The 13,378-nt window shown below is 40.9% G+C and overlaps 1 protein-coding gene across 2 annotated transcripts in view; it reads right to left on the reverse strand.

The window, feature by feature from the left end:
* Positions 1-1,433: 1,433 nt before the first annotated feature.
* The window catches only part of DPY19L3 (dpy-19 like C-mannosyltransferase 3), a 75,674-nt gene continuing 63,729 nt past the window's right edge, over positions 1,434-13,378 (reverse strand). For both annotated transcript variants that reach the window (XM_043435567.1, XM_043435566.1), the window contains 3 exons: positions 9,704-9,836; positions 6,969-7,127; positions 1,434-5,470 (listed from right to left, as the gene is read on the reverse strand). In XM_043435567.1, coding sequence (XP_043291502.1) covers positions 5,309-5,470; positions 6,969-7,127; positions 9,704-9,836 — 454 coding nt within the window. In that variant the 3' untranslated portion in view covers positions 1,434-5,308. The remainder of the gene's footprint in view (positions 5,471-6,968; positions 7,128-9,703; positions 9,837-13,378) is intronic.

Genomic DNA, 13,378 nt, shown 5'->3' on the forward strand with positions numbered 1-13,378 from the left:
ATATTTCAGTATATATTCTAAAAGATAAGGATCTAACAAAAGAACAACGTCCATATCATACTTAAAATGTATAATTCTTTAATGTCATCATCATTGTTCAAAAGGGTCTACTCTAGTAGAGTTGGGGGACAAGGACAGAGTCAAGTTCAAGCTGCCTCCTCCCAGAGTCCTCCCTGCTGTAAGGGCATGGCTTTCCAATTGACTATGAATTCACAGTAAGAAACACGTTTGACATTGCATTCCAGTGCACAGATATTGACATGTATAACTGAAACAAACATTTCACAAAACAATACTTAGAGTTACCATACTGGCTGTCTGCTCTCTCCCTTCCCCTTTCCTCTCTCTCCCCGTCCTCCCTCCGTCCTCTCTCTCTCTCTCAACTACTAAATGTTGGCTGCAACCTACTAAGCTGATTTCACATTACAGTATAGCTCTGTTATCTGTGCTTCAAAGAGCAATGCTATAAAGCAAACATTTAAGTATTAAATTAACTGAAAAGGGGTACCTCCTTGGCAGTTAATGGTTAAACATTTAAGTATTAAATTAACTGAAAAGGGGTACCTCCTTGGCAGTCCAATGGTTAAAACTCTGTGATTCTATAGCAGGTGGCATGGGATTGATCCCTGATCAGGGAACTAACATCCCACATGCTTCGTGGTGTGGCCAAATAAAAATAATAAAATAGTTTAAAAATTACCTGAAAAGGTTTGGGATGAGTTTCAGATACCTCTTCTGAAAGGAGGGGCAGAGAACTAGCATTTTATCTGCCCCGTGCCTGCTGTCACTGTCAAACCACTACATGTTCATTCACACCTGAATCTCTCGCTTATCTGTACTGCTTGCAATTCTTATTTTGCTAGACCGTTAAAGCAACCTGTACTTAACTGTAAGTACACGGAAACTGTATATGTATAAAGAGTCAGCACAAAATATCTGAGATCCCACTGCCATTTTCTTCTGTTAGGAAGTATACCCGTCTCCCTGACCATTTTTGCTTGGGATTTCAATATCTCCTTTGAACAATAGTCAAGCACACTTGTTATCTATACGCTTAGCAAAAATGTGAACCATTGCCCATTTTCCTGAGTTACTAAAGACTGAGAATTTGATCAAGAAGTAGAAACAATTCCAAAGGTCAAAACAATAGCATTTATCTTTTTATCAGAAGATAAATTTATCAGAAGATAAATTCTGCTTATAGCAGCCTTCTCTTTAGAAACTGTAACTATAACCTTGAGGTTCACGTGAAGCAAATAAGCAGCTAGCAAACCAAATTTTGTGAAAAAATGAACCCCCTTCAACATTAGCAAGCACAATTAAGACCTTGCCACATCCATCTTTAGTGATGATACTCTATTTAGCACATATTTAATACACTTCAGTAAGCCAGTTCCTAGATTTTTGACCTTCAAAGAACTGAGAGACACTCATTTTGTGTAACTTAAAAGAGCTTTATTCAGTACATAATCTTCATACAGTTCAGTACAACAAATTATAAAAGCTCTTTGTAAGATTTTACCCATAGGATATTAAGTACAGAAAATGAATTGCCACAAGACAGTAAGTCACTCTCTTTTTCAAAGCTTCTTCCCATGAACAAACAAGCACTCTCTTTTATGCCAAAAGGTTGTTGTATATAAAGCATTTGGGAGCATACTGGCCAAGTTATATAATCTGAGAACATTTTGTCTTCCTATTAATTCCAAGGTTTAAATGAAAATTTAAAAATGGAATATTTCTGTGTTACTTTAGGTAAGTTTTGGCCAAAGATGAGCTAAAATTGTTACAAGGTCCATGTGGAATCAGAATAAACATTTTTAGTTACTTTTAAAGATGCAGGCCAGATGAAACATTGGTCTGCAGTATCTACATATGCCCTTGCCATCACCAGCACCAACCCAACACATACAAAGACACACACACTCACATAAATACATTTATCTAGTTGATCTCAGTGAGGTCAAGAAAATCACCTTTAAGTGGACAACAAATGACCTAGATAACACCTAATTACGGTCCTGGCTAATATATCTGAAATGAATTCCTACTTCTAAGTCTGTAATAAAGTGACTGGAACCTTTCAACTCTAGTAGATCAGTCACTGTGATCAGCATCAGCAGCTAGTCATTTAATGAAGTTAAGTGGGTCAAAGCGGGGAATCCTAACTTCACATGTATAATTTGTCCATCCATTAGCTCATCTTTTGATGTAAAGCTGAAACCTTTCCTTTGCATGAGGGTCCAATGACTGTGGTTTTATTCTTGAATAAATCATACCAATAACATCCTTTGAGTACATTTTAATATCTTCTGATTAGTCTAGATTTTTTTTAAAGGTGAAATGAGGACTAAAATAAACAAACCTGTGACGCAATCTAAGCTCATAAATTTTCTTGAATTTTAAGTTCTCCCAATATTTTATAATTTTCCCAAACACAATTAATTTAAAAGCAGTTTTTACTAGTGGCAGCGTTTATCAAATAGGACCAAAGCATTTTAGCTAATTTTCACAGAAATAATCCTTTTGTTTTAGATCGAAATGTCCTGGGTTTATGTTGAATCGTGTCTTTCCAACAGGAAGTAGAGCATGCACGGACAAGCAGAGAACTCCAAGGAGGGCGCTGAGGCCTGTGAGAACAGGGCAGCGGGGAGCAGTCCCCACTGGTGCTGGGTGGCAGTCAGCTTACATGACGATGGAACTATCAAGGGATCTGGTGAGTTGTGTACGTAAAGGATAATTAAGAGCACTTACTGTACTTAGAGTTTCTTTTGAATGCTAACTCTGAAGCAAAATCAAGTGGTATTTCTATGCATAAAACACAGCCATAATTTGAGGTCATTATCAAATATTAGCAGAGCCACTGAGATCCGGGTGGAAGGGACCTTGGGCTACAGGTCACTTGCTTTGGCTCGGCAGAGAGCCAGGAGTCAGCCGCTTTTCTTCTCTTTCCTCCTGTGTACTCCAAGGAGAAGGTCATAAAAGAGAAAACTGAGGCGCACTAAAAATATTTAACATTATTCATTGAGAGATTTGGTCATCAGGAAATAAAAATGTCAACTATACATGGTCACAGTGTTTTGGAAAGAGTATATGTATGGATTCTGTCTTGCAAGATTTTTTGGCACTTTATATTTTTCACTAAAGACTGAACACTAAGTGTTTTGGCAACAGATGGCACCTAGACCATGAAAAAAGATTACTGTGTGCCATCAATGCAGTGATGATAAGCATAAAAATTTAAGTACACGTTTCTAGTATATTGAAACTCTAAATACCCAAATGCGTAGATTATAATAATACATATAGAAATATTTAAAATAAATCAAAATATTTCTGAGAAGGTAATAGGGGGTTTTAAAAACGTAACTAGATAGTTTAACATACTGTACCTTACATGTGCTTGGTTTCAATTAGAGTAAGGCACTCACTGAAGAATGGACTGACCCATGCTGTCAGCTACAACGGCATGCATCATTATAGAATTAAAGTTTTAGTACTGATTAAAACGTTTTATTATTGTATTATCCTAAACTGCAGTGGTCTCCAACCCTATTAAGGGATACAAGATATAATTCAGGAGTTTCAGTTGCATAATTTAATAACCCAGCTACTGTCAATTTTTTATTTAAATAAGTTGTGATAAAAGCCAAGTGTCCTTGAATCCAACATGACAGTGTAAAATTTCTTTCTGAATATTGCTTAATAAGTAGTAGCTGAATATAAAATCATTTGGACATATGATATATCCATCTTCATGCCGACAGTGATTTACTTTAATACAACTGTGAGGAGAAACATTTAAATCATTTCCAACTGGCATGAGAGATGAAAGTTAATTTCATTAGCCATCTTGATTTACTTGAAAACACAATATGCTTTTATCAGCAACTTTTACATGTCCCTATCATTAGAAATTAATTATAAAAGAAATTATCAAAAGACTTTTGAGCAGGTACAAGGTACACATAATCCTCTTCATTGTTGTTTACAAGTAAGCATGACTTAGAGGCACTTGGTTACCTTTGAGTAAGAAAAAGAACAACCTGTCAAGGGCCCTTGCAGTAAGATTGGAGACCACAAATCAAACCTAGTATGAAAATGCTTTCTGCCAAAAATATCATAGTTGTAAGTTAGTTAAGATACAACATTTAAAAAATAGTAAGACTTTGCAAGGTTCTAGGCTGTAAAAAATACAAAGGCTAAAAACAAAGAGTTTACAAAATCTTGCAAACCCAGTAAATTTGAATGAGTAAGAAATAAAGAAATATTTTCTTACTTACAGGATAGGTTAAATAGTATCAATAGGTTTTAAAATAATGACACTAAACAGTAACAAATTTGACTCAGCTACATAACATTGCTGCTGCTTTAAGGACTTGCAATATGGAATTTGTAACCCTTTTCTGTGTCCAGCATTAAAACATGCATGCACATGCTCATGTACACACATACACACACAGACACATACTGCGGAAGTGCTACCCATTACATTTCAGACAGAGCACAACAAAAAATTTAGATATATACGAAGACCTAACATGATCTTTCTTTAAATAGTAAAAGCATGACAAATGGAAAACATTATAAAATTTTTAGGTGAAACAGGACAATAAAGAGCTTTTTAAAAAGTCACCAGTTGGTCTTCACTGGTGAAATAATATTAAAGAACTTAATTATGCATTTCCTCAATTTGATTCAACTATAGCTGTTGTAAGTCAACTAAAAATTAGAAGTATTTCAAATCCTGGACAGGCTCTGGATTTACAACAGGATATGCAACTGTTCCGGGCTCCCTATGTGGCGCTAGTGGTAAGGAACCCACCTGCTGACGCAGGAGACATAAGAGATGTGGGTTTAATCACTGGGTTGGGAAGATCCCCTGGAGGAGGGCATGGCAACCCACTTCAGTATTCTTGCCTGGAGAGTCCCATGGACAGAGGAGCCTGGCGGGCTACAGTCCATGTGGTCGCAGAGAGTCAGACACAACTGAAGTGACTTAGCATGCACACACGCATGCAACTGTTCAAGCTACCTACAAAACACTTACTGTTCTCCCCAACAACAAACTTCTAGATCACTTTTAGAAAGTGGAAGCATTTAGGCTAAAGAACATTCATGAAACAGGACAAAGACTGAAGCTTGTATAAGATACTTTCAAAGATGGTAATGCTTGTGTAAACATTTGTAGACTTAATCATATCACAGCTTTAAGGTTCGGGCTACCTAATTACATATGAAACATCATCTGAGTTTCATTATGATGGAGTTTCACGTATCAAAAATAGAGACTGAACAGAAAGCTCTGTTACTTGTTTGTGGATAGCTTGTAAACGTGGAATGTTTTGTTCTGGAACACTCTAGTGAAGTATGCTGTGTAGGTAGGCAGGTTTTTTTTAATCTCTTCACAGAAGCGAGGGTGGCCTGCAAGTTTCAAATCAGGATCGTTCTCTCCTGGGCCATCCATCATCTACAGCCAAAACAAAACCAAATACAATTTGGAAAAAAAAAATCATATTTACAAGACAAACATAAGTAGCAATAGGGACTGAGTTTCTTTAAGAATGACATGCTAGTGAACTTAAATTGAATGACGTCAATCTGACCTGCTGCTCGGAGATCATCTGGTTCACCCTTCTCCCCTTTGGAAGTGTGACCCAGGACTGAAGAGGAGAGTTCTGTGTCAAACAGTGTTCGCCTTTAATGGTAAAGCTAGAACTAGAACTTGGATCTCCTTGTCCTGATGAACACACTACACTGTTCCTCTCACAAAAATCAAATACAAGAGAAGAATTTCTATGACCAGAGAAAGCTTTTCAACTCACTAGATGGCCTAGTTAGAAAAAGTTATAAAAGTTACCCACGAAGCAAAGTTGAAATGCAGGTATTTGGTCTGTACCGTCTCTGAATTCAAGATAGTTACAGACAGTTATTTTTCTTGGGCAAAAATCAAATATTCTTTTTTCTTCCCTCAGCTTTATTGAAGCATAACTGACAAATAAAATTATATATATTTCAGGCATATAATTGATGATTTGTTATACATAAACATGGTGAAATCATGACCACAATCAAGTGGATCAGTACATCTGTGTTGGTCACAGGATATAAGCTTGCCTTTATAAGCTGAGTAAGTTCTGGTGACCTCAATGTACAGCATGGTGACTAGTGTTAAAACCGTACTCTACACTTGAAATTTGCTAAGAAAGTAGATTGTTAAGTGTTCACAATCTCAAATTCTGTAGTTAAGTTTTTTCTTTTCAGATTTAGGCTAGATTTATCATTCCCCCCGCCCACCCATTTTAGAAATATCTATCAGCTTTTAACACAGCACCAATAATTACAGCAAACACCACTTCTGAAGGGCGAAAATCTTCTGTTTGCGCTGAGATCTGGCATAGCTCCAAAAATATTTCCCCTCAGAAGGGAGAAAAGAGAAGTAGCTTGTTTTCCTGCTCTGGAGTGTCGTGGAAGTGTGTCAGAGGACGAAAAGGGACACCCAACGGGAGAGCAGGGAGAGAAGTGAGATTCTATCACGGGCGGGCGAGAGGGTGAAGGGTGGCAGCAGTGTGGGGATGGGGCACCGCAGTCATTTTGAACGAGCCAAAATGATGGTTTGGAGCAGCGGTTTTAAAAGATTGAGGTTTTCTTTTTTCACTTCTGAAGCAAAGTCATAAAAAAAAAAAAATTCTACGCAGAGCATGACACAGACCAGCTGAAGACAAAGTTGCTCTACTTGGTGTGAGGCTGGGGACTAGAGCCCCGCTCCCATATCGCCCGCTGCCCAGCTCCCGTGGCAAGTATCTAACATGCCAAGGTAGGCATTCTGCAGGACACAGCAGACAGACACTTGATCTATCATGTAATTCTGCAGACACTCAGTCTAAAGGCTGCTACGTTCCTCAGGACTCACCCTGGACCCTCTCCTCCCCACGAGATGCCCCGTGTGCACTGGCTGGCATGCTTACGTGTCCGTTGGCGACGTCCAGCAGGTCCCGCAGCCGGCAGCCCCGGTGGTGCCTGCGCTCGTAGCAGATGCTGTCTTCCAGGATCACGTAGTCAGTGCCAAAGGACCTCAGCAGGGCATGCACTTCCTCTGGGGCCCTCTTTGCATATATCTGATAAACCTTCAAAAGGAGATAAAAAATGGAATAGGGCAAAGTACCACTTAACCGCTGGGGAAGTTAGTCAAGGACTATCTATCGAGGTAACTTCCCCCAGGGGCGAGTCTAATCACAGCCACCCAGCTCCCTCACCTCTTCCCGTGCGGGTCTTCTCATTCACCCACTGTCCTGGGGTGTGTGGGACATTTCAAAGAAAGAATATTGTTGGCAAGGGGGAGAGTGAGTCATGCTGAATATATCTGGATTTAGACACCAAAGAGGTCTGGATTGAGAATGTATTACCTTGAGTTATGAATATATTCATTAGTAGATGCTGATTCTAAGAATGCTTCACCAAGGTAAAGAATGAGGTGAAGTGAAAGTTGCTCAGTCCTGTCTGACTCTTTGCGACCCCGTGGACTATAGCCCGCTGGCTCCTCTGTCCATGGAATTCTCCAGGCAAGAATACTGGAGTGGGTTTCCATTCCCTTCTCCAAGGTAAATAATGCGATTTAGTAAATAAGACACGACATCTCCCTTTGAAAAGGGGGCTTTCAGACTAAGAGGAGTGGAGGGGACTTTGGAGGCACAGACACGTGTAAGGAGCCCCAGCTTCTGATGATGGCAGTTGGAGAACAGGGCCCTCACGGGGTCCCTGGACCCGGGCAGGGGCAGCACCCATCTTCTACTGTGCTCTGCTGCACTCAGCTTGACTGGCAAACCCTACACACACACACTCTCTCTCTCCTGGAGGGAGAGCAACGTGCAGTGCTCAGGGGCATTTCAATAGGAGGTGTCCTCCCAGTCACCGCCAGCTTCACACACCTGAAGTCCTGTCTCCTAGGACTTGGCAGGGTGGGCCGGGGGGAGGCTGGATGGGGTGTGCATGGGAGGGGGTGGCAATGAAGAGAGGTGCTGCTTCCTGTGCCGTCCACTGATTTCTCATTTGTCTCTGACTTAAGAGACTGGGTTCTGACAACTTCGGTCAGCGTGTCCGGACGGACGCTGAAATGGTCGAGGGTGTCTGTCTGTACTGCTAACACCGTGAGGTTAATCCTACCTACACCGCACAGCCTCAGAGTGAGGCATTTCAGGGATTTGAAGGTCATGACTGAGGAGGGGCACTGGGACCTTCAGGACATCAATTTTTAGGGCATAAAATGGTGCTGAGGCAGGGACTGGATCTCAGAGAGGATGAAATTCAGCACTCCCGTCTCTCGAGTCAAAGCGGTGGCCACCTCCTGGCTGAACGTTGGAGTCTGGTGAGTCAGGTACCTCCCCATCTTCCTCGAGCTAACTTGGGGCCATCTGGAACATTTGGGCCCGTTGGAAAATTCCCATTTTAGCTGGAATCAGACAGTTCTTTTTAAAATGGAGGAGTTAGTAAAAATCATTTGCATTTAGGCTAGTTATTAATAAATCTCATCCCCCCAAACAGACTTTTCAACAGACTTTCAGCCACCAAGATTAAGAAGTGAGTGACAAGAAACACTAAAAAGTCTGGAACGCCTGCTGGTAAGGACTAAGACAGGTACCCTTCTGTAGCACTGACTGGAATGTAAAGTTGGTGTAATTTATACAGACTTAGTAATTCTATCTCAATACAAACGCCCATACCCTGTGACCCAGCAACCTCACTTCTAAGAATCTGATGTACACTTTGTACCTGTGCAGAGTGAGCCCTATACAAGTATGTTATTTGAAACACTGTTCATGGAATTGCAGAAGACAGGCAAACAACCTAAATGGTTAAATAAAATTTGCTATTTCCACATAATGAAATATTAGGCAGCTTTAAAAATGATAAGGAAGCTGTTGATAAACCAATATGGAACAATCTCCAAAATATATTATGTGCCCAAAAAAGGAAGATGTAGTAGGTTAGTTCTTTTGTTTAAAAAAAAAAAAAAAAAGGACGGAAAAGAATATGAATTTACGTGTGTATATAGATACACACACATCTGTACATACATAAAATTCCTGGTAATGTTATTTGCCTCCTGGGAGAGGAACCACTAGTTGGAAGATAGGGTTGGGATGGAGACTTTTTAGTATGTTCTCTTTTGCATGTTCTGAACTTCTTAACTATGTGTTGCCCCCCTACACACACACACATGAAATGGCCCATGAACACTATGACACACACACACACACACACACACACACACACAAAATGGCCCATGAACACCACACATACACACACACACGGACACATGAACACCACACACACACACACACACACACACACACACACACACACACACACAATGGCCCATGAACACCATGACCAGCACGGCTCTCCCGCTTTCCCTCCTCGCTCCAGTTCCAACCTCCGAGGGCTCCGTCCTCAAACACTCTGTCCTGAACATCTCAAGGTGCCCTTCTCCTCGGGTACTCTTCTAACCCGAGAGGAACATATGGCCTAAATGGCACGCCTTGAATGGATGGGGTCACGGTCTAGGCTCCAGAGACGTGAGTCCTGCCAGGCGCTTCAGTTGTGCCTTCCCCTCAGGACCCACAAGACAAGCAGCCGGGGCCCGGCTTCACCAAACCCAAGCCAGCGCTCAGCTGCCCCGCGAGGAGCCGGGTGGGGCCCTCACCGCTTTGGTCCGCTCTCTGAGGCTGTTGTCTTCGTAGTGCGGGTGGTTGGTTAGCGTCCGGCCCGTGCACAGCTTGACGCCCGCCAGCAGCTGCATGCTTCCAGCAAACACAGCCTTCCCTGGAGTGTTAGTGCTAAAAGATGTTAAGAGTCGGAATTAACCTCACTGCTATGACCTCCACGAAGACAGTGCCCACACACTCAGGATGACCCGGCTGTGTTAAGAAAGGCTATGTATGAGTCGGGGAAAACAAGAGACTGCTGCGATTCTGATCTGCGCTCAAGCTGTTCTATGAAATTTTTCCTATCTGATTTTGATAATGACTGGGAAGTTTCTGATTTACTGTTTTGATGGGTTTCCTCTTATAATGAATTGTCTTAGGATGTGGCTAAACCTCCTGAGTCTTCTAGGCTCAAGCCCACAACCCTCTCCTGCTCCTGTTCCAAAGGGACAGCTTCTAACAAGCGGCCTTAGAAGACTGCCAATGCCTTTTGTATTAAACTTAATTAAATGGGCTGCCTAGAGTAAAACAAGTTATAACGCTAGGAACTGCAGCTGGCCACGAGTCGATTCCAAGGGTTTTTGGTTAAAACAAGGAAAAAGGGTCATAGTTACTACTATAAATTACTTTTCAGAAAAAAATAATTGGTTAAAACAAAAGAACACAGGAAAAAGATTCTGAACTAGCAGATATCTTATTACTCGGTATGATGCTATACAACATTTTTGATGCAGGCAGAAGTATTGTATGTATTCCTCCCCTTTAGTCCTGATTATGAAAGACTACATGCATCTTAAGGAGTACAGGACATTCTGATACTCAATTACGGTCTCACTTTCCAGTTATCACCAAGCTGTGATTCTCCGCCTCCCCATAGGGTGTCGGGACAACTGACGGAGGGCCAAGGGAAGACTTCCTGATGACTGTGATACTGTGAAAGCATGTTTTCCTTTTCCCCCTGGAAAAAAATAATCTTAGTCGTTGATTCAATTCCCTTCCATTTTTTAAAACCTGGGAGCTGCCTTCAAATCAATGTGGTGTCATTTTATTGTGAAGAACTTAACAGCTATTCTATGGACTTTCCTTAATGCAGAATTTCCGGTAAAGGTCCACTTGAGTAGTGCAAGATACACTCACCATTCTTGTGTTAAAAACAAGGAGTTGATGGCTGCTAGGGTGAGGTAAAATGGACATAGTCTTTTTGAGACGGAGTCTAACTGAAATCATTAAAACTCAACATACGTTGCAGAAAAAGCCAGAACATACCATTCTCAATGTTTTGGACATCAGGGCATGAAACTTGCTGTAATGTTCATTCTAAGAGAAGCCTCATCATATTCATATATTCCATGAGGATGTTCTACTTATTACATTTTTATGCTAAGACTACACCATGAATGCTACCCAACAAAGGCCTTAGGATGTCTACAAGCAAGGCATTCTACAGCTCAAGCTGAAACACTGACAAATAATATACTTTACAAAAATGCAGTATTTTCTAACAATGACACTCTCGTTCACTTGTATTCCAATAACCTTTCTTAAAGTGACAGAATTACAGTGAGCACCCAGGGAATGACACAGTCTGTACCCTCCCTTATTCCCGCTGGACGCCAGAATGGATTACAAGAGAAAAACTTTTACATGAACCTGGCTGTGCTTCACAGGATATCATCATTCTGACAACCGGATCCAGGAACACAGGCATAAATACATGTCTGCTCTGTCCTCCTGAACCAGCAATTTATAAGAAATTCTTGACATGTGTCCCACATGATCAGGGAAATAGGAGGGTTTAAATGAAAAAGGGTAAAGGTGCATAGAGTTCCTTAGTGAAAGATTATCTAAAAATTCAGCTTAATTCAATGACTATTTACTAAATGCTCAGTCTGTGCTATATATACTGTGCTGCTCTCATTTACAGTGTATCATAATTGCTAAAGAGAATAGATATGAACAAATAAGATGAAAGAACATGTCATCATTTTTCCAAATCTGTCTTCTTTCCTTCTATATACTCTTAACTGGCACAAACCATCCTACTGCAAGAAATTATACAACCAATGCCACAAAAACGCCGTCTTTGGGTCCTCTGAACCAAAGAGATTTAGAATGCAGGGGGAAGATGCGTCTGGTCTCCGTGTTTGGCAAAGCACAAGGTCGAGGTGAGAACTAACAGAGACAGAACCATCCTGGTCTGTATAGTCTTACTCAAACACAGCAGCTGAGCTGACAGTCTCCACTCAAATCTTTAGGCTGTCTGAGTATCATCATTTTGAATATACAACAGGATTCAACATCAGAGGGATGCTCAGAGCTGTTTGTAATGTTGGCCAAGATAGCTGACTGGCCTGTTATCTGTTCATGGCTAACGAACAAGGCTTCTTTCCCCTTCCTGGGCTACCATCATAATACTTTGATGAGTTATACAGTTCACAAAGGTTTAAAACGTCAAAAATTGTAAACTGCTCGCTGGGGAGTTACGAGGTTCTACTTGCTTCTGCCAAAAGTTATTACTGAGAACCTACTATGTGCTGGGCTGGTATGATACCCTGTCTTCAAGAAGCTTACTGGTTGGCAGACTCAGCTCCCACCACAGGCAAACACTTCAGAACAACCCATGACTAGTCCGCCACATATTGACGACTGTCTTTTGTGGGCCTGCAGCTGTGCTGGAAATGGATCGTGGCAGGATCGTGGCAAACACGCCTCTCCCCTCTGAGAGCACCTGCTGTCCCTGCCGCCCCAATGGCTACGGTCCCCACGGCAATAGCAGCCTCACCAGGAGAGCAGGTCATGTCACATGACCGCTTAGAGGTGAGGAAAAGTGGAATGAAGCTCATTTGATTGTGACAAGATTTTAATGTTTGGCCTCATTAGTAAAAGAGTCAGAGAGTTTAAAAGAAATGTAATCCGTCTCAACTGCAGGTGCTACAATCCTCTGGATTCTTAAGAGTCTTTCACTAAAGGTTCTTGGTTTCATTTTCAGCAAAATACAAGTACCCTAATGCCTATGAAATAGATTTAGATATAATAATTTCTTTGAAAACGACTGACTTCCAAGCATACTAAAGATGCTGTTTATTCACGGGATTGTTTGACTTGGTTTTATGTGCTAGCCCTGTGGTAAATCTGGGACATTTAACTGCTCCCTTAAATATTTAATTTTACCCATAAAGCAAATGCAAAAGTAAAACAAGCAAAGTGAAACAAAATGGAAAAAAAAATCACACGTTTTTCTAAACTTTAAAAACCTAAGTTTGCAGTATTTTATGTTTCCTGTGGTAAGCTCGGTGGGCAAAGGGAGCTGGGGTTCTTTGTCTTGACTTAAAATATGCAGCATGACAGATGGAACGATGGGTATGCTTCCTTCACGGACACTTCTGCTGACACAGTCTGCGGTCTGTGTCCAAAATAGCTAATGTGCTTTTAACCATTGAATGACACTTCTCTATTATAGAAAAACAAAGCAATTTTTACCAATGTTTGAACAAATGATGTATAAAATGAAAGAATAATTTGTTTTTATAGCTCTCTGCCAAGCTCCATAGCAGGCTGCCCAACCTGCAAACAATTTATTCTGTAAGAAATGTCACTAAATAATGACAAGGACTCACAGGTCAAATGGATTTACATTATATAATTTAAATGTCATTCCAGGAAGACCTGATGGC

Source organism: Cervus canadensis, chromosome 18, assembly GCF_019320065.1.
Source record: "Cervus canadensis isolate Bull #8, Minnesota chromosome 18, ASM1932006v1, whole genome shotgun sequence".
NCBI lineage: Eukaryota > Metazoa > Chordata > Mammalia > Artiodactyla > Cervidae > Cervus > Cervus canadensis.